This window comes from Rutidosis leptorrhynchoides, chromosome 5, assembly GCF_046630445.1.
Source record: "Rutidosis leptorrhynchoides isolate AG116_Rl617_1_P2 chromosome 5, CSIRO_AGI_Rlap_v1, whole genome shotgun sequence".
In the NCBI taxonomy this organism is placed as follows: Eukaryota; Viridiplantae; Streptophyta; class Magnoliopsida; order Asterales; family Asteraceae; genus Rutidosis; species Rutidosis leptorrhynchoides.
In genome coordinates, this window is record NC_092337.1 from 89,750,575 (window position 1) to 89,772,185 (window position 21,611).

The window sequence follows — 21,611 nt, forward strand, 5'->3', positions numbered from 1 at the left end:
ATCAGCTCATGCGGGACACAGTCATAAGCTTTTTCCAAGTCTAAGAACTCCATGTGTAGGTTCTTTTGCTTTTCCCTATACTTCTCCATAAGGCTTCTAACTATGTGAATCGCTTCCATCGACGAGCGTCCTGTAATGAAGCCGAATTGGTTCTCTGAAACCTTTGTCTCGCGTCTGAGCCTCGTCTCGATCACTCTTTCCCAAAGCTTCATAGTATGACTGAGTATTGCGCATCTCCCTTGTTCTTGTAAATGGGAATTACCTCACTGTGTCTCCATTCCATAGGCATATGTGCGCTTCTAAACGTCGTGTTGAAAAGGTTTGTCAACCATCTAACCCCGTCACCTCCTAGGCACTTCCACGCCTTAATCGGAATTTGGTCTGGTCCTACTGCTTTGTTTCTCCCCATCTTTCGTAGGGCCTATCTAACTTCCTCCTGATTAATCCTCGTGCAGAAACAGTTGTTTTGAAACTCCTGAACCTCGTGGGGTTCACCGTTCCGCTCTGGTCTTCCCCTACCGAAAAGGGATGCAAAATATTCTTCCCATCTTTTCCTAATAAGGTCTTCTCTCACTATACTTTGCCCTGCTACATCCTTGATATATTTGATGTTACCTAAGTCCCTCCTTCCTCGCTCCCTAGCTTTGGCTATCCTATATATGTCATTAGCTCCCTCTTTAGAGTCTAGTTTTCTATACAAGTCTTCATATGCTTTGTCTTTTGCAATTGCTACGGCCTTCTTAGCTTCTCTTTTAGCTTCTTTATATCTTTCTTCTACCCTAGTTCTCTCTTCAGGTGTCCCTTCTCCAAGAGTAATGAGCTCCCTAAACCTCGTCTGCTTTAACGCGACTTTCGATTGGACATCGTCACTAAGCCACCACGACTCTCTTCTACTCTTATGGGCTCTCGATGTCCCTATAGCCACTCCTAAGGTCTCTTTTGCCACATCTCTGATAGTGGACGCCATGCGATTCCATATCTGGTCTGCGTCCGTAGGGGCAACGTAATCCTCTTCTACACTCAATCTATTAACAACAATCGCTCTAAAAGTCTCCGCATTCGCTCCATAGAGGTTCTTCCAAAGGATTCTAGGTTGCACAGCCCTAGCCCTCCTGCCAACTCTTCCCCTAGTGACTAGGTCCATGACCAGCAATCTGTGCTGGGAGGAGCACGTCAAAGCTGGAAGGACCTTACAGTCCCTACATGTCCTAAGTTCCCCTTTACGAAGAAGCAAAAAGTCAATCTGGGTGCTGCGACCCCCGCTATGGAATGTGGCTAACTGAGCATCCCTCTTCTTGAAGAAAGAGTTTGCTACCACCAACTCGTGGGCAATGGCAAACTCAAGAATTGAGCGCCCCTCTTCATTTCTAGGACCAAACCCAAAGCCACCATGGGCTCCCTCATAACCTTCTGCCTCCACTCCTATATGTCCATTCAGATCACCACCTATAATCAGTCGATGGTCGGCTAGGCACCCCCTCACCACCTCATCTAACAATTCCCAAAAACTCTTCTTTTCCGCATCACCTAAACCCGCATGAGGTGCGTATGCACTAATGACCGTGAAAGTCTCTTCCTTAATAATTAAACTAACCGACATAATCCTATCGCTAAACCTGCCCACGTCAACAACGTTATCTTTATGTAGTTTTCCTAAAAAGATACCTACCCCGTTCCGTGCTATCCTAGAACCCGAGTACCACAACTTATAGTCCTGAATCTCTATCGCCTCTTCACCCTTCCATCTAGTCTCTTGAACACACACTATGTCTACCTTACTCTTAAGAAAGGTATCAACGAGCTCAATCCTCTTACCAGTCAAGGTTCCTATATTCCAACTACCCACTCTAATCCTACCAACAGTGGCTACCCTACAACCTCCTCTAACCCCTCTAGGCCTACCCGCCCCTAAAACAGGAGAACATGACCTCAAGTGACCATAACTATGCGAAGGATCTATATTACTTTGTGCACTAAAAAGATGACCAAGTACAAGCTAAACAATATGAATAAGATAAATTCGTATAAATTGTAAATTATAATATTTAGAACTATAGTATAACTTACATTGATATACCGCCTAGTTGTAATTTATATTATAGTATAACTTACATTTATATTATTAAAATTATCGTTAGTATTAAAACTATCATTTTAACAAAAATTATCATTTTAATAGAAATGTCATTGTTACTATAAAATATTATTATTATTATTATTATTATTTTAAATAGAATTATTATTTTAAAGATAATATTAAAAATTATCGTAAATATTAAAGTTGTCATAATTAGAATTATCGTTTTATCATAATGTCATCTTAGTAATTATAAATATTGATATTTTTATAATAATTATTATTATTACAAAATAATACAACTTTTACTTACTATCATTATAGATATTATTTTATCAAATAAATATTTGATACAAACATATTTTACTACGTGTAATAACTTACTTTAATAATACCTATCATATTATCTTTATAATATTAAATGAACCCTATAAATTTTATTACTTAATATATATAAGATTATATTTTATTATATAAATAAAATATAAAATTTTATTTATTAATAAATAAATTATATTATTTACTCTAATAAATCTTTTAAAAATATTTAAAAATATAAAACGACGATATTTAAAATATATATTAATCATGTATAGATTTTTGGAAATTATTTTGAGTCAAATTTACTTTTGTTGACTTTTGCATATTAGTCTCGAGCATTAGGATTGTTGTACACTATGACTTGACCTAATTTGTTAGACAAATATTGACCAACACATAAATATATATAATTAATTTAGGTTCGTGAATTCGAGGCCAACCTTGTACTTGTTCAATGACGTTATATGTATTTTTACTACGAAATACAGTATGGTGAGTTTCATTTACCTTTTTACCCTTTATATTTTTGGGACTAAGGATACATGCGCTTTTATAAATGTTTGAAGAAATAGACACAAGTAATTGAAACTACATTCTATGGTTGAATTATCGAAATCGAATATGCCCATTTTTTATTAAAGTCTGGTAATATAAGAATTAGGGAACAGACACCCTAATTGACGCGAATCTTAAAGATAGATCTATTGGGCCTAACAAACCCCATCCAAAGTACCGGATGCTTTAGTACTTCGAAATTATATCATGTCCGAAGGAGGATCCCGGAATGATAGGGGATATTCTTATATGTATCTAGTTAATGTCGGTTACCAGGTGTTCACCATATGAATGATTATTTTTTGTCTCTATGCATGGAACGTATATTTATGAGAACTGGAAATGCAATTCTTGTGGTCTATTAAAATGATGGAAATAAATGATTATGATAAACTAATGAACTCACCAACCTTTTGGTTGACACTTTAAAACATGTTTATTCTCAGGTGTTAAAGAAATCTTCCGCTGTACATTTGCTCATTTTAAAGATATTACTTGGAGTCTTTCATAGCATATTTCGAAGAACGTTGCATTCGAGTCATTGAGTTCATCAAAGATTATTATTAAATCAATTTGTAGTTGGATAGTGGATATTATGAAATGGTATGCATGCCCGTCAATTTTTGATGTAAAGAAAGATTGTCCTTTAAAAACGAATGCAATGTTTGTAAAATGTATCATATAGAGGTCAAATACCTCGCAATGTAATCAACTATTGTGAATCGTTTATAATGTAAATGAACGAGTCATTTCAAAATATACAACTTAGTAAAAAAAAATTAAAAAGCTATAGATTTAATTATAAACCATATATGTAGAAGCTACATGTAAAATGACTTAAAAATTAATTTTTTATACTTATATGTAATATTATATATCTAATATCTAATAATTATTATATTATAACTAAAATCACTTTTAAAATTAATAATTATATGTATAAACTCGCGGGTAAATTAGAAAAAGTGTACGGATTTGTGGATCAGGTTTTACCCATGACGGGTAGTATATATCCACGACCCGCCCGCGACCCGTCAACGGGTATACTTTTTTACCCGTACCAGTGCTCGCGGGTAAGAATTTATGATGTTACCCGCCCGTCACGGATCGGATACCCGCGGGTCACGGGTTTTTTCTCGCCCGTTGCCATCCCTAGAGGTATCGGATAATATCCTTGTAAATCCACTTTTACAAAGTGGTTACCATTTATGCGAGTAATTACACATATATCATGTTGTTGTGACTCGGGTGGACTGCTCCAAAGTGGTAAAATGTTGTATCTGCTTCGTTGCTCAAACATAGCAAAACTACATTGTACCTTGAAGCAATTAGAAAACCCATATCTGGCACAGTCATCCAATATTTCCGAATTGCACTAGCATCTTGTGGAAGATTGATCTAACTTGCGACTCAACCACTTTATCTATTATAGGCACAAATGTGTCTATTTTTGATTTTTAATTGCGAGGATGCCAAACTTAATTTCACCTTTGCATGCTGACTCTCAACCCTATTGGTGGTTGAATTTCCGAAGTTAAGTGATTTATCAGTCACCACCGATACGAACATGTGGGCGTATTTGTTTAACCATACTTCATGGAGGTACTTCAACACATCTGAAAGTTAAAAAACACATACTCGTATCAAAAGTGGACTTTTAAACTGTTTGACATGTTCCTTTTTAGAACACTCTCAACCACGACACTCTTCTTCAAATTAACAGATCAATATCTCCTTCCCATCACTCGCTCATCACAAATCACTCTGAACTATCACACGCTTCCTCAACCACTATAAATTAATTAATTAAATTATAAAACAAATCTTAAAGCCAAATGTACAATTAATTAAAACATAAGCATTCGTGATGCTTTTGCCTAAAATTCATGAAATGGTTAGCGAGCCAATATCGGCGAGGCTTTGACTTGATGCTGACAACGGCGCCAAAAAAGGGTGCAGCCATTTGGCAGATAGCGTTGGATAAGCTCCGAGACAAATTCATGATTTGAATTCAAGCACTCTCGTAATCATAACATAACTGACCCATTAAACATTGAAGTATTATCACATGAACTGTTTGAAAATGCCCCATCCAATAAACATGTTGGTGCAGAGTATAAGCATTTCATTTCATGATCCAAAATAGAAAGGGGATATTATAGCAGCAAAACAAAATTGTATGATCCCGGGAAATTTGACATCATTATTCACTACAAAAACCTTGAATTCCATCTTCATAAACATAGATGAAAAGTTTGTGCCAATAGGCTAATCATATTAGTCAAAAAAACAGAGTAATCGTGTATTATTTTCTAGTGTCATGAGTGAACATTTCGATCTATAAATAATCACAAACCATCATCACTTGGTGCGTGTCTGAAGAAGAGACGCTAGGCTCGCTCTCCATCCTGCAAAAAGCACCGGCATCTTCCTCTCAACCAGTAAGGATGCCAAGCCACCTGAAACGCCATAGTTAGACGCAGGAGCTTGATAACTGCTTCGCACCATCTGCATTTCTGATACTCTGGAAGAAAAAAATCAATCAGGCACTAACCAAGTAATTTCATGTCAACAAATAAACACATGTGACTAATGGATGTGTCACAAAGGGTGCTGTTTGTTTTTCAATCTGCAGATCTTATTATGTCTTATGTTTGCGCGCTCGTTAACATTTTTACTGCAAACAACAACAACAACAACAACAACAAAACCCAATACCACATGAGTGGTGTATGGGGGAGGTGAGATGTACACAATCCTTCCCCTATCCGAGAATAAAAACAAGTCATTTGTCCACCCAGAGTGAAAACACTCTCAAAAGTAGAGAAAGTCATCCCTCTCTCTATTCGACGGATAAAGAGATTGCTTTCGAGTGGACCTCCGGCCAATAAGTAGAAATTTTTTTTTAAAAAAAGGAAAATAAAATTAAAAATAAATTGAGACGCCATGAAAATGGTAGAATCAAATTTTTACTGCAAACTATTTGTATTTCTGAAGACATAAGATAAAATAATGTCTTATCTGCAACCTCGCAGACTTAGAAATATGCTTCTAAGTGTTATAGACAGAATTATGTTATTTTGCAGACATAAAAACAAACAGTCTTCACTATTCACCCTTGCTGACCTTTAGGCCACATCTTCTTTACAAACATGGTCAGCAGATCTTCAGACAAAAACAAACAACACCTTGAATCTTATATCTGAAGTAATATAAATAATGAAGATCTATCAATGTTTAAAAAACATGTTAGCATTAACATTGGTTAAGACTTAAGATGTTGGCACTTTTGAAGCTGGTTTACCAAGTACATCAAAATGTGTACACTAGAGTTATAAATCTAACAGCAATAAACAGAAAGAATACCTGGATGTGAAAGACCCTTCCTGAAATGCATTTGTTGAGAAACCTTGTCGCTGTTTATGCTTGGGTTTCGCAGAACACACAACAAACACTATGCCACGACGTTTCACTATTCTACAGAATCCACACAGTTTCTTCACTGATGACCTCACCTTCATTTCTGCAGGCTAATCTAGTCAGCAGAGGCGAAACTAGGATTTTTTTCACCGGGGGCAAAAAAAAAAATTTTAACCGTAGCAATTTTTTTGGACAAAATTTGAAGATTTTTGGGCAAAAGTTAGAGATTTTGGGGCAAAATTTGAAGATTTTGGGGCAAAAGTTGAAGAATTTGGGGCAAAATTTGAAGGTTTTGGGGCAAAATATGTAGGTTTGGGGGCAAAAAAAAAAAAATCCACCGGGGGCAAAGTCGAACAACCCAAAATTTTTACACTGAAAAAAAAAATCCACCGGGGGCGCCCGCCCCCCCTGCCCCATACCATCTTCGCCCCTGCTAGTCAGGGCTACTCTTTGATATATATATATATATATATATATATATATATATATATATATATATATATATATATATATATATATATATATATATATAATAAAATAAAAATAAAAAAAAATAAAAAGGTTGGTAGCATCTGGAATCATAAGTTATTCAAATAAGCAGATAACTGTGGCAAACATTAAGAACTTCTAATTTTGTAGGGAATCATATATATATATATATATATATATATATATATATATATATATATATATATAATAAAAAAAAAAAAAAAAAAAAAAAGGTTGGTAGCATCTGGAATCATAAGTTATTCAAATAAGCAGATAACTGTGGCAAACATTAAGAACTTCTAATTTTGTAGGGAATCAAAAGTCACTTTCAACTAGAGTACTACTTTGTGTTTCTTATAAGCCTGAGCCTTATGATGCACAAACTTATAAAATCAATAGCTGAAACAAGGGCTTTTTTGCTTACAAAATGACCAACCCATTTCTTTTCTAGTTTTCTTTTTGTTCCACATATACAACAGTCAACAGAAGTCAAAAGTGTTTGAGGCAAAACAAAAAAGCGATTTGGCGGACATGGAGCAACGTATATACGTACACCGGCTGCTTCAAGATCCTAGAGGTGTTTACCCTTAAGTTTGTTATTTTGAATCGGCAGGTTGTGGTTAACATTTAAATTTTGTATTGGGCTATTTCAAACGTATTCCTGCTTGAGTCTCAGTGAGCAACATATACATAAGATCAACTTTGTCGCAAAAGAATGTATATACATCTATCCAAGTTTCCAACGACTTCATCTAGTACACTAATCTACAATACGCATCCGCCGTTTGTTACATTGTATAAACACCTCTTATACTACTTCTATCCAAGTAATATTATCATGTTTTCCGCTGCAATCAATCACTTCATAATCTTAGCATGAAAAAAGGTCAAAACAGGTTTTTAAACTACATCCTGAAAACCAACACAATCTACATGTACTACAGTAACTCAGTAAATAGATATAAGTAACAATAACAATATAAAGACCTGACATCATATCTATGATTCATTACTTAAAGTTTACAATCCAATATAAGAGGAGGCCCCGTTATCCAATAACCGCTTTGCTTCAATGATTTAATGTCATTTTTACTACTTTTATTGACCATGTAACAATTGTATCCAAACAACAAAACTTCACGGAAAAGGTTCCTTTATCCATAACTAAATCGATCACACCACCATCTGGATTTCGGCTGCACTTTTATTTTATTATTTTTTTATTTATTATGATAAATGATCGAAATCTAATCTTTTTAGAGAAATGGATAAAATAAAACTTAAACCGTAAATCTGGACTAAAATGTTATAGAGATGAAATCGAATTCGATATCGGGGATATTCATAAGCAAATTAAATAGTCATATCATGAATTGATTTCAAACTTACCTTACCTTTTGATCCTGCAATAACTGTTTGCCGCTGCTTCGTTTACCACTATTTAGCACTTTAGGGTTCAGAATTTCAGCTGGTCGATTCACTAATTTGTATATATTTTATTATTTATTAGTATAGTATTTTTTTTATTATTATTATTAATTAAGCGGTATACCAGAAATAATGCCTACAAAAATAGATATAGATATTAGATTAGATATAGATGATAAAAATTAAATTAAAAATACTCTCTATTGCTTAAAAAAAAAAAAAAAAAAAAAAAAAAAAAAAAAAACACTCTATTTTAGTTACAAATTTTCAACCCCGGATTGATTAAATTGGTAATTTAGTGATCATACTATAAACAAAGATTATCATATCCTTGACATACTTAGACCATGTCAACGCTTGCTTCCACTTGTTCTAAGCTCCCTTTTGGCCATTCCCGACGCTTTTCTATCCGAGCGCTTCTCCTTTCTACTCATGCTTCCCTGCTGGCGCCAATGGGTTGTGGTAATCAATCTTCATGAGCCATTGTACCGCATGTCGTGCCATTGCTTCTTGGTCGTGCACATGCTTATACCAGTTAATCATTTTTTGTGAATCAATGAATGTACGCGATACGCGTAATGCGATGTACCGCGTCTTATGTTTCGGATTACACAAGATTGTGCTCATTTAAATGTGGTAAGCGCGAAACTGGTTACCCGTTTTTCCTGAAAAATTCAGATGTTTGCGCACATGTATACTTGAAAAACAACATAAGTAACTACCAGCAATAGTTTTACACACATGTTTTGTGACAACCCGGAAATTTCCGACCAAATTTAAACTTTATCTTTATATTATTCCGACACGATAAGCAAAGTTTGTTAAGATAAATCTCAAGAATTTTAAAATGTGTTCATACATTCATTTAACCTCGACCGAATTCCGACGATTCACGAACCACTATATAAATGGATAGGATTATATATATGTATACATATTATAACTTGAGAATATTAACAAAGTATTAAACATATAATACTTTACATGAACGTATTTGTTTCATTATGTTTATCGATTGAATTAGAAGATAATATCAAATGATTGATTTATCTGATACATTGTATGATTACGAGTCTCTGTTGAGAGGTCCACTTTGATTTATGAAACCTTTCCTTTTTAACGGTATTCGGAATAATTGGTAAAGTGGTTTACAAAAAGGAATAAAGTGTCAAATATCGAGAATTAGACAAAAGTTGGTGGAAGGCTAGATTATATAATAATCAATTGATTTAGTTTCAAATGTATGAAAACGTTTCTCGATATAATAGAACTTGATTATTTAAAATGTCTTTGATTAATTAACGTGAGTTGGAATATTGGTTGTTAAATATATAAATAACTTACAACGTGTATTTAAAAAGTGTTTATATATATTAAATATATTTGATTTCAAATTTATTATGTAAACGATTGTAGCACTCGCTTATTGATTCTATTGATATTTGGATTAGTACGTTTAGAAGTTAAAATAAACGCTAGTACATAAATGAACTATACTTAGTTAAGTTTTAAAATGAAAACGTTATATGATATAATAATTCCTTTTATGAAAACGATCTTAAATTATACTTTGAAATATAATTAGTATTTGAAAAACTAAATATTATATTATTAAATAAATATTTCTAATATATATAAACTTATATTTCTAAATGAATATATATATATATATATATATATATATATATATATATATATATATATATATATATATATATATATATATATATATTCCAAATAATAAAATATAACTTCTATATAAAATGTTTTGATTCAAAATAATACTATCGTGTGTGTGTATATATATATATATATATATATATATATATATATATATATATATATATATATATATATATATATATTTGTATATATAGTAAAAAGTTGATTTAAAGAAGCAAATGACCAAAACACTCAAATGAATAAGTTACACTTTGAGTGGGATAGTTTTTCATTGATTTAAGTCTAATTATTGATAAAGGTACACGTCGCATAACGTAAAGTACAAGTTTTTTTAAGCGTATGAAAATGCGTTCGAGAAACCGGAACCGGCACGTAAGTCGAGCGTCAACGTACAATTCATCGGTGCTAAAATTACAAATCAACTATGCACGAGAATATAATATAATATTTAATTAATTTTAAAGATTAAATATATTATATATTAAATAAATATATATATGTATAATATAAGTGTCGGTAAACGAGATTGGTTAATTGTGAGTTGCATTTGTTAACCGTGCGATCGCATGGATAAACCATGCAAACCCCATGTGATCGCATGGGGTGGTAGGTGGTGTCAAGTGTGTTTAAAACGAGCGAATTGCAGTTTGTGATATTCATTTTCATTTTTCACTCTAATCTATCTCTCGCAGTTTCTCTTTCTATATATATATATATTATAATAAATATTATTATTATTATTATTATTATTATTATTATTATTATTATTATTATTATTATTATTATTATTATTATTATTATTAAGATTAATGTTATTATTAATCTTATAATTAGGAGTATTATTTTTAGTATTATTATACATAAAATATTACGACGGAGTGCTGTCCAAGTTATTTCATATGGGTTTTTCGAGAGGAATAGAGTTAAGGAAATTATGGGTTATAGCTATGGAGGTTATGGGTATGTTCGGGGGTATAGCTCGTGAGGTCAAACTAGTGTTTATCATCTCCATTGTGTCTACGTACTTTCCTGCAATATTGAATCTCAATATTGATACGTGAGCACTCATATCTTATCTTTTATATATTAATAGTGTATCTCTGACTAGTGCTCGAGTACTTATGATTATGCATGCTTGTATATTTTATTTCGCCAATATATAGTTTATGATAAATCACGAATTTAATACATATGCTACTGAGATAAGGTATATGATATGCATGTCGTTGGAAAGCTGGCGAAAAATTAATAACTTTTCATTTAGAAAGCGTATGATTTCGATGAACGGATTAAAAGATATCGTCAATTGAATTATTTATAATTTTAAGTATTATTGTTAAAATGATTATTATTATTATTATTATTATCGTTATCGTTATCGTTATCGTTATCGTTATCGTCGTTATTATCGTCGTTATTATCGTCGTTATTATTATTATTATTATTATTATTATTATTATTATTACTAGAATAATTAATATTTTTATCAAAACGTTTTTATTAAAATTATCATTTTTAATAGAAATATCATTGTTATTATAAAATATCATTATTATTATCATTTTAGTATTATTATTATTAAAAATTATTATTTTGAATAGAATTATTATTTTTATAAAATATTCTTATTACTGTTAATATTAAAAAGTATCGTTATTATTAAGATTATCATGATTAGAATTATCATTTTATCATAATTAATATCATCTTTAGTAAATATAAAAAATGTTATTATTATTAGAAGAATAATAATAACTATTATTATTACAAAATTATACAACTTTTACTTATTATTATTATCAATATTATTTTATCAAATGAATATGTGATACAAAGATAATTTACCACATGTAATATAATTACATTAATAATACATACCACTATATTTTTATGATATTAAATGAACTTTATAAATTTTATTACTTAAGATATATAAAGTATATTTTTATTATATATAAATTTTTTATATAAATTTTTATTAATAAATGATTTATATTATTTACTCTAATAAAACCTGATAAATATATTTAAATATATAAAAAGACTATTTAAGTTATATAATAAACATGTATATATTTTGTAAATCATTTTGGGTCAAATTGACTTTTGTTGACTTTTGCATATCGATCTCGAGCATTAGAATTGTGATACACTGCGACTTGACCTAAATTGTTAGACAGATATTGACCATTATATAAATATATATATACTTAATATAGGTTCGTGAATCCGAGGCCAACCCTACACTTGTTCAATGACGTCATATGTATTTTTACTACAAGATACAGTATTGTGAGTTTCATTTGCTCCCTTTTTAAATACTTTTGCAATATATATTTTTGGGACTGAGAATACATGCGCTGCTTTTATAAATGTTTGACAAAATAGACACAAGTAATCGAAACTACATTATATGGTTGGATTATCGAAATTGAATATCGCCCCTTCAAGTCTGGTAACCTAAGAATTAGGGAAATGGCCCCTAATTGACACTAATCCTAAAGATAGATCTATGGGCCTAACAAACCCCATTCTGGAATTTGGAATGCTTTAGTACTTCGATTTAAAAAGGTGATTGCGATTGCCATTATATAGCATACTTGCGAGTATGCAGGCGATATTCTATATGCATCCTTGTTAGTTCGGTTACCAGGTGTCCATCATATGAATAATTTTTATACACTTGCGAGTGTAGAATTATTACGAAAATGAAATCTTGTGGTCTATTAAGATTATGAAAATGATTGATTACGATAAACTAATGAACTCACCAACCTTTTGGTTGACACTTTTAAGCATGTTTATTCTCAGGATTGAAAGAAATCTTCCGCTTTGCATTTGCTCATTTTACAGATATTACTTAGAGTCATTCATGGCATATTTCAAAAGATGTTGCATTCAAGTCGTTGATTTCAAATAGGATTATTATTAAGTAAATGACAGATTAGGTCATTTATAGTTTGGATATTATGAAATGGTATGCATGCCTGTCAACTTTCGATGTAATGAAAGTTTGTCTTTTAAAAACGAATGCAATGTTTGTAAAATGTATCATATAGAGGTCAAATAACTCGCAATGTAACCATATGTTATTGTATTCGTCCTTATGGATTAGGACGGGTCGCTTCATGTTTGCTGGAAGTGACGGTGGAAATTCCATGCTGTGTTTGAACTTTAATAAGTCCGTGTATGGTTGAAGATGTTGCGCCATATTCCTCGAGAGAAGATCGCCCTAAATGTGCGTCGTAAGTAGGATCCGCGCACACCACACTAAACTCGAACTCCGCAGTCCTTGCCTTGTCCTTGTTTTCATCATCCATTAGCTCAAGCTCCAACATTAGCATCCCGACGGGTTTTTTTGGTTCACTCTTAAATCTCCACAGTGTCTTTGTAGGTGTCTTCAATCTCGCTTTAACCTTCGTAGGAAGGGCATTATAACAATGCTTGTACACGACATCTGTGCAGCTACCAGTATCAATACAAATATATCAGACTTTTCGCTGACAGGAAGGGAGATACCCTTTTAAAACCACTGATTCGCCCAGTATACCCCCCCCCCCCCCCCCCCCGATCTCTGAAACAACCCAACCCGTATGCAACCCGACTAATTTTTTTTTTATAATAAACCATTTACGCGCCAATTGACCGATCGCAAGATTTAAACCATTTCATACAACCCATTTAAACATATAACAAGTTTAATGTTTACAATAAGAGGCACAAAGGCCTTTAATCAATTGTTTACAAGTTCGACCCATTAATGTGATAGTTTTAATCCAAACAACACTCGAGCATGGTTTGGGGCTAAACTACCCAAAACACTAAGTCGACTTCCAAAAACTTCAACAAACATCCAATAAGGGGAATCTAGTGCCCAACAACCCCTTTCCCTTTCTCCGCACCTGCATCTAAAAAGTAAACAACGAGAGGGGTAAGCTAACACTTAGTGAATGCAATAATTATACATATACATATATAATCTGTTTACTTGCAATCACTTACACAACACCGCATACATGCTAGCAATTCAACAACCATGCAAACGTTATGCACAACAAAATACCCGTAATTTACACTAAGCTAGCATTACCGATAACATATAGTTCACAATTTAATATGCTAATACAAAACGCACACAACCATGGTTAACCAATCATACAAGGGAATGGTACTCGTAAGAGACCATCGGAGTTCACAACATCCATTAGTGTACTTAACACCGCGTATCACTAACCCCCGGGTAGTGTCTTAACACCGCGACTAACCCACCCTTCGCAATGATGTGGTGTCTTAACACCGCGACTAACCCACATGTCCTTAATTCCGGAGTGGTGTCTTAACACCGCGACTAACGCACTCGTCATGTAAAATGTGATGTCTTAACACCGCGACTAGCCCACATCTTACACCACACAAATAAATACATCATATACATACACATATAATTATTCCACTCACCTTATCACGTCGGTGGTGATTAAACACTTCCGCAAGCTTCAAGCGAAGTACCTAATACATTAAGTACCCAAATCAACATACAAACTAGTGGAACTAACCACCAACACTTAACTCTTGAGCATTTAATGACCCAAATGCATTAAATGACCTATTTACACCAAAACCGCCCATTAATGGCCAAGACTCATCATAAATCACTAAAAGCTAGTGATTAAAGTCCAACAACAATAACTAACACCATTTAGGGTATTTTCATACCCATCTTGCCCCACTAGGTCAACATTACCCATTTGACCCATTTTAACACTTAGACTCACAAATTGGTGAAACTTGAACCCATTAACAATCTTTCATCATTACACAAGTGTATTAGTGATCTAACAACACAATTAACACTTACAAACACCAAATTACAAGACCAAACCCTAGATTACAAGTCTTAGGGTTTCCATACACCAAGTTCACCCCAAAATTGCCCATTAAACCCTAAAATGGGTCTTACATCAACACCCATAACCAAATCACTAGTCATAAAACAACTAAAAGTTGAAACTCGGAATTAACACTTACCACAACTATCAAATCGTAGCTAAGAACGAGGAGGACAAATTTCCTTCTTGCTCTAAAGATCAACTCACAAATCTTCACCCTCAAATCTCACTTTAAATCTAAGTGGGTTTTATGTTTTGAGAGAAAAGAGAGAAAGAAAAGAGAAAAGAAATGAAGAAAAAGAGATATGTGGCTGGGATTTTGAGCCACAATCTGATCCACACGTGAAAAGACGAAAATACCCTCAAGCCACCCCTTTTTAAATTCGAAAGTCGGATCAGACCTGCAGTGTTGTCGCGGCACGACCATACACCCTCGCGGCGTGGCTTTCTTCATGATTTTCGAGCTGTTAAACGTGAAACCTGATCTTGATTCGTGTACATTACCGCGGCGCGGCCCCAAGCCTCCACGGCGCGACCATGGGCATAAATTGTCCAATTTTCGATTAACTAAACCCAAGACTCGTAGTATGACTCGTACGCTTCATGCTCGCTTGACGTATACACTTAGACCTCACCAAAAAGTGTCACTCGACCTAATACCTTCATAACCCATGCATATACTTATACATGATACATTCTCATGTGTGTGTGTGTGTATATATATATATATATATATATATATATATATATATATATATATATATATATATATATATATATATATATATATATATATATATATATATATATGTATCTCGTATACTTCAACTAAAACTTTAAATCATTTAATCACATATACGACCAAGTATAAACGTTCATAAGATCAAATGCGTACCTTAGGACATGTATGAAAAATGGGATGTTACATTCTCACTTGGTGGAAAAGAGTTTTGCAGATTTTCCCACGTCTTAGTGCTTCACGATCAGCAAGCGCAACATTTCCTTTTTTCTCAATTGCGTGGGTCACCTTTTCTGGAGTCTTGGACTTGTCTTCTGTCTTGACGCTTTTAGGCGCGTAACTTTCTTCACCTTCATTGTTGCAAATCTCCTATCTTCAAACATACTACCATCTTGTCCACTAGAGCTATGCATCGGGTTAGTTTCGTGACCATAGTCATCATGGAAATCACAAAACTTTGATTTATCCCGTCACACATACTCGGACATACGAGCATGTCGATTGAACGTCTGTGATATAGGAATTGTTACATAGATTTCTTTGAGACTTTTCGACAGGCCTCTTATGAGTGCCTGGTTACCGTCATGATCCATGTCCCGTCAGTGGTTGTTACCAATGTTTCTTTGGGAGAGTTATGATTGCTGCTGTGATTGTTATTGTGGTGGCGATGAGGACTCGAATCGTATTGGCTTCTTTATGAGTTGTTCGGGTGATGGTTTCCTCCTCTCAGCGAGTCATAGTCATCACGTCGATCATGGTGGCTTCTATGACCAGAATAGGGCGTCGTCTCTTTTTCTGCATGCATGTTCTCGCGCGCTTCCCTGATTTCCTCAGCTAGTGTTTCGGGGGTCTTTTTTTGAGTCTTTGCCACAATGTTAGATGTCGATCTCTGCAGATTCCGTGAATGAAACCAGATACCTTTTGTGATTATGCTATATCAAAAAAATTCAAGTGATTAATATCATTTTCAGAAACAACATTAGTTTTTTGTTTAAATGGAAAAATGGTTTCATAAAATTTAACATCCCTAGAGTAGAAAACAAGTTTAGAATCAAGACTCAAAAGTTTATATCCTTTTTTTAGAGAAGAATAACCAGTAAAAACACATTTTTTAGCTCTAGAACTAAACTTATCGATATTATTTAAAATAGTAGAAACCAAACACCCTCAAATGAGAGAGACTAAGTTTAAATCCATACACCAACTCAAAAGGAGACTTCCTAGACAGAACATAACAGGGTAATATGTATGTAAGTAACAAGCAGTCATAACACAATCAATCAACATATAAAGAGGAATCCCCCTTGAAACATAAGAGTACTACCACCATTCAAAAGATGTTTATGTTTCCTTTCAACAATACCATTTTGCTGAGGAGTATAGGCAATAATGATTTGATCAATAATACCATGATTGTTACATAAACTTTCCATTTTAGAATTGATAAACTCAGTCTCATTATCACTTCTTATAATCTTAACGTGTACATCAAATTGGTTTTTAAGAATAATATAAAAAAGATGAGAAGTTGACAAACACTTCATCTTTAGTTTTAACAAGAAAAAATTCAAACAGTCCTATTATAATCATCAAACCAAAGTAAGAAAATATTTAAAACTTCTTTACTCACATCCCTATAAGGACCCCCATAGGTCAAGATGTAATAAATTACCCAACTTTAAGCTTTTATGATCGCTTAATGAAAAAGATTCTCTAGTTTATTTGACTTTATGGAAAATATCACAAGGTTCAGTATGATTATAATCTTTAATGTAAGTCTTTCCTTTAAAATGTTTAATACTTGATCTGCAGGGTGTTCTAGTCTATTATGCCAAAGTCTTTTAGAACCAACAACATAATTAGCACATATACCTATATTAGTTTTTTTTAAACATATACCAGCTATATCTTTCATCACCAATCCTACTAACTTGTTTAACATCAAACCTTGAACAAAGAAGTTTGTTCTATTAAAAATAACAAAAAATTTATTACCTTTAGTCAACTTATTATAAGACAAGAGATTAACACAATATTTAGGTATATATAAAACATTACAAAGAGTAATAAATTCATGTATTTGAATATTACCAACTTTCATAATCTTAGCTTGAGTTCCATTAGAGTGCTCCCAACAGTGACATAATTCCTCCCCGGAACTAGCTGCTTCCTTTCCAAGACTAACTCAAGACTAAACACTACCAATAATGACATACTTTCTCACAATAATTGGGACCTACATTTAATTATTTTAACTAAGTTAAAAATACTTTTATTATTATTAATATTAATATTATAATTATAATTATAATTATAATTATAATTATAATTATTATTATTATTATTATTATTATAATTATTATTATTATTATTATTATTATTATTATTATTATTATTATTATTATTATTATTATTATTATTAATATTATTATTATTATTAACTGTATTAAATAACATCTAATTTAAAAATTAAATTGATTAAATATATTACTGTAAAAAGATAAAATAAAATAAAAAGTACACATAATTCATTTTTCCCATAAACACAATTAATAAAAGTTAAAAAAATATCTCATACCTTCATCTTCTTCTCACCTTCATCTACACACTTAAGTAATCATCTCCATGTCCAAAACTTATAATAAATGAGTGCCTAAACTATCAATAAAACATATAAATTAAAAAATAAGAAAAAAGAAAATACAATTCCACCATCCTCAAACAGTTCAGAAAAAAACATGGGAACGGACGAACGGGTGGGCGGAGACTTGGGCAGTGGCCTGGTGATGTTAAAGCGAGGTGTATACGAAATAGTTATAATTTTACTGCAAAATACTATTAAATACGATACAATTTTACACAAGTTATTTATTTATTTATAGAGTGAATATACCTAAACCTTGCTACAACACTTATAGGCAGTGTAACTAATCGTACATTAGTGTAGTTTTTAGTAAGTACGGTTCGTTTCACAGGGATACAACTAAATTTAACGCTATATTATATTTTAAACTATATTTGTATATAAATATATATAAGTAGTATTATTATTATAAAAAGGGGGTTTTACTGCTTAATGACCGGTTTGTCAATTTTATGTCTTAAGTCGCAATTAAAACCTAATGTAAAATATTAAATATAAAAATGACTTAATTTAAAGCGTAAAGTAAATGACGATAAATAAAAATGCGATAATTGAAAGTACGATAATTAAAAGTGCAATAATTAAAATGAAAGTAAATAAAAGTGCGATGAGATATAAAATAAAGGAATTATGCTTATTTAAACTTCCGTAATCATGATGTTTGACGTGTTGATTTTAGTTTATTGCCATGGGTTAATTGTCCTTTGTCCTGGATTATTCGATATGTCCATCTGGTTTTTGTCCATAACAGTCCATCAGTCATAAATATAAAGTGTGAGTGTCCTCGTCAAATTATCCTTATACCCGAAGTCAAATATTCCAATTAATTGGGGACTTAAACTGTAATAAGGTTTTAATGCATTATTAATGATTACACCAGATTATCGACTGTGTGCAATCCAAGGTTTTAATACTTTATTAACAATTACACCAAGTATCCTTGTATGTAATCCACCCCTGTTTTAATGAGTCCATTGACTATTAATCCATTCCCGTGTCCGGTTAAATGAACGATTATTAGTATTTATAAATATCCTGCCCATCGTATCCGATCGAGTGTATGTGGTTATTTATAATTACCTCAAATTGTAAATCTCTATATTAAATTAACGAACTATCATTCAGTTAAACAAATATAAAGCTCATTAATAGCCCATAGTCCAATTTCCACAAGTGTCGGCTTTTGTCCAAACCCCAATTATGGTACAAAGCCCAATTACCCCATCTTAATATTTAGTCCAACATCACGATTACTTCGGCTTAAAAAAGCATAATAATAATAATTTAGCTACAAGACATTAATTTAAAAAGGTTGAACATAACTTACAATGATTATTAATAGCGTAGCGTTACACGGACAGAATTTCGATTTACAAACTTAAAACATTCGCCAACATAACCTTATTATTATTAAACTTTAAATTAAAATTAAAATTAAAATAATATATATATATATATATATATATATATATATATATATATATATATATATATATATATATATATATATATATATATATATATATATATATATATATATATATATATATATATATATATATATATATCGTATATGATATGAGAAAGGAAAAGAAAAAGGTGTAATGAATCGATCAGAATGCGCGGCCTTTTATAGGCCCACTTTGAACTGTTGAGCTCCATGAGTGCGGAGGTTTTCTTCGTCATAGCTCCGCGAGTACGGAGGTATGGATTCCAGCTCATCTCTTTGAGTTAAACGTGGGCTGCTTATAAATATAATATATAATAATATATATAATTAATTATATATTATATTATATTCTTGTGTATAGTTGACTTGTAATTTTTGGCCCGTTGCGTCGCACGCTGAAAGTTGGTTCATGTCTCAGTTCCGGATTTTCGAACGACTTTTTGTACGATTTAATATCTTGTATTTTGCATTTCACGGCTTGTATTCTTGTAATTTTTAAACGTTTCTCATCAATAATTTGAACCACTTGGATTGTACTTTGTACTTTTTAGCTTTTTGGTCATTTGCATCTTCAATTCGTCAAATCTGTCTTTTGTCTTCACCTTTTATTATTTAAACGAATATCACTTGTAAATTGAACAATTGCAAATAAAAGCTTGTTTTTCTTGAAAGATAATGCTATGAAATATATGTTTGTTTTTAGCATTATTAAATATTCCCACACTTGAGTGTTGCTTGTCCTCAAGCAATATAGAACTTGAATAAAAACATACTTGAATCACTTCTTTATTCTTCACACTTTGTACATCAGTGATTTTGATACGGCGGTATGAACAATGATAGTAACGATGTGGTTTATAGTCCCACATGACTATAAAAATTTAGATTCGTTAGGAAATTGGATCTTTATGAAAACATTTGATCTTTTGAAAATTCAATCTAGTTTTTACCCTAGATAAGTTTTTCAGAATAACCCTCCACCGGTGTTTACAAAATGTTTTTGTGAGTTTTGTGGGTTTCAGATTTGAAAATTTTAGCTTAAAACTTGCGGTTTTGTGTCACCCGCTTGCTAACCTTGTATTAGGAAAACTACTTGCTCCGTATATTATCTTTCGATAAACTACCATCCTGTTGTAAAGGAAAGCGTTGAACAAGCAACTGTTAAGGCAATGTCCGGTGACATGCTTTTGATTATGGTCTATATCGTATCGGATGTAATTACTATCCTTTGTAGGAGCAATAGTAAAGATCACCCTATAGTTTTTAGGTCTGGCACAAGGTCCTGTCTTCGACCATGCTATACAACCACCATTCTTACGGTTGACACCCGATTTGGTTCAGGTGACCTAATGAATTCCGGTGAATTCTTAGGATTTTACGTTCAATGTTAATGAACGTATTGAAAATAGGGTTTCAGAAAACAAATCGGTTTATAATTTGATCAAAATATTTTCTCGTTCAAGCTCGAGTTTAGATATCATCGAATTCCATGAGTTTGTAATTCTCAATCTTTAAGGTTAATCTCAAGGATTGAGTAATATCAGTCTTAAAAGCTGATTTTTGATCTTTAAGGAGATTATCCTTTCTGGGGATCTGATTCATTAGTCTTATAAGCTAATTTGCATCGTGCCCCCCATTGTACAAGACAGATCCTCTCATGGTTAGGATAAGTCTGACCACTTGGCGACCCTGTTTGATGCTGAGGTCCGTGGATTTCCAGCTGATTTTCGAGAAAACTTTTCAAGGTTTTTCGTAGACTCTACAACTGGTCTGGACGAAAACTTCCTGACCTAAATCAAGAAGCGCGTGTCTTTTTCTCGGAAGACTTTACTTCCTTTTAAATCAAGTGGCACATTTCTTTCAAATATATTATAAAAAAATCGGGTAAAACTGATTAAATCGTTCAAAATAAAAGT

General features: G+C 32.4%; 2 protein-coding genes across 3 annotated transcripts; both read right to left on the reverse strand.

The window, feature by feature from the left end:
- Nucleotides 1–421: 421 nt before the first annotated feature.
- LOC139848830 (uncharacterized) lies at nt 422–4,103 on the reverse strand. The gene is made up of 3 exons (XM_071838520.1): nt 4,047–4,103; nt 831–1,996; nt 422–653 (listed from the first exon to the last, which is right to left on the reverse strand). Exons 1-3 carry the CDS (start codon nt 4,101–4,103, stop codon nt 422–424), a joined length of 1,455 nt encoding a protein of 484 aa, XP_071694621.1.
- Nucleotides 4,104–5,096: 993 nt separating this feature from the next.
- On the reverse strand, nt 5,097–8,401 carry LOC139850256 (uncharacterized). 2 transcript variants are annotated; one of them, XM_071839840.1, is made up of 3 exons: nt 8,257–8,401; nt 6,320–6,476; nt 5,097–5,477 (listed from the first exon to the last, which is right to left on the reverse strand). In XM_071839840.1, the coding sequence occupies exons 2-3, from the start codon at nt 6,472–6,474 to the stop codon at nt 5,315–5,317; spliced, it is 318 nt and encodes a 105-aa protein (XP_071695941.1). In that variant the 5' UTR covers nt 6,475–6,476; nt 8,257–8,401; the 3' UTR covers nt 5,097–5,314. The 2 variants fall into 2 exon arrangements, with proteins under 2 accessions (XP_071695941.1, XP_071695940.1); XM_071839839.1 differs by having other exon boundaries at nt 8,252–8,401.
- Nucleotides 8,402–21,611: the final 13,210 nt, after the last annotated feature.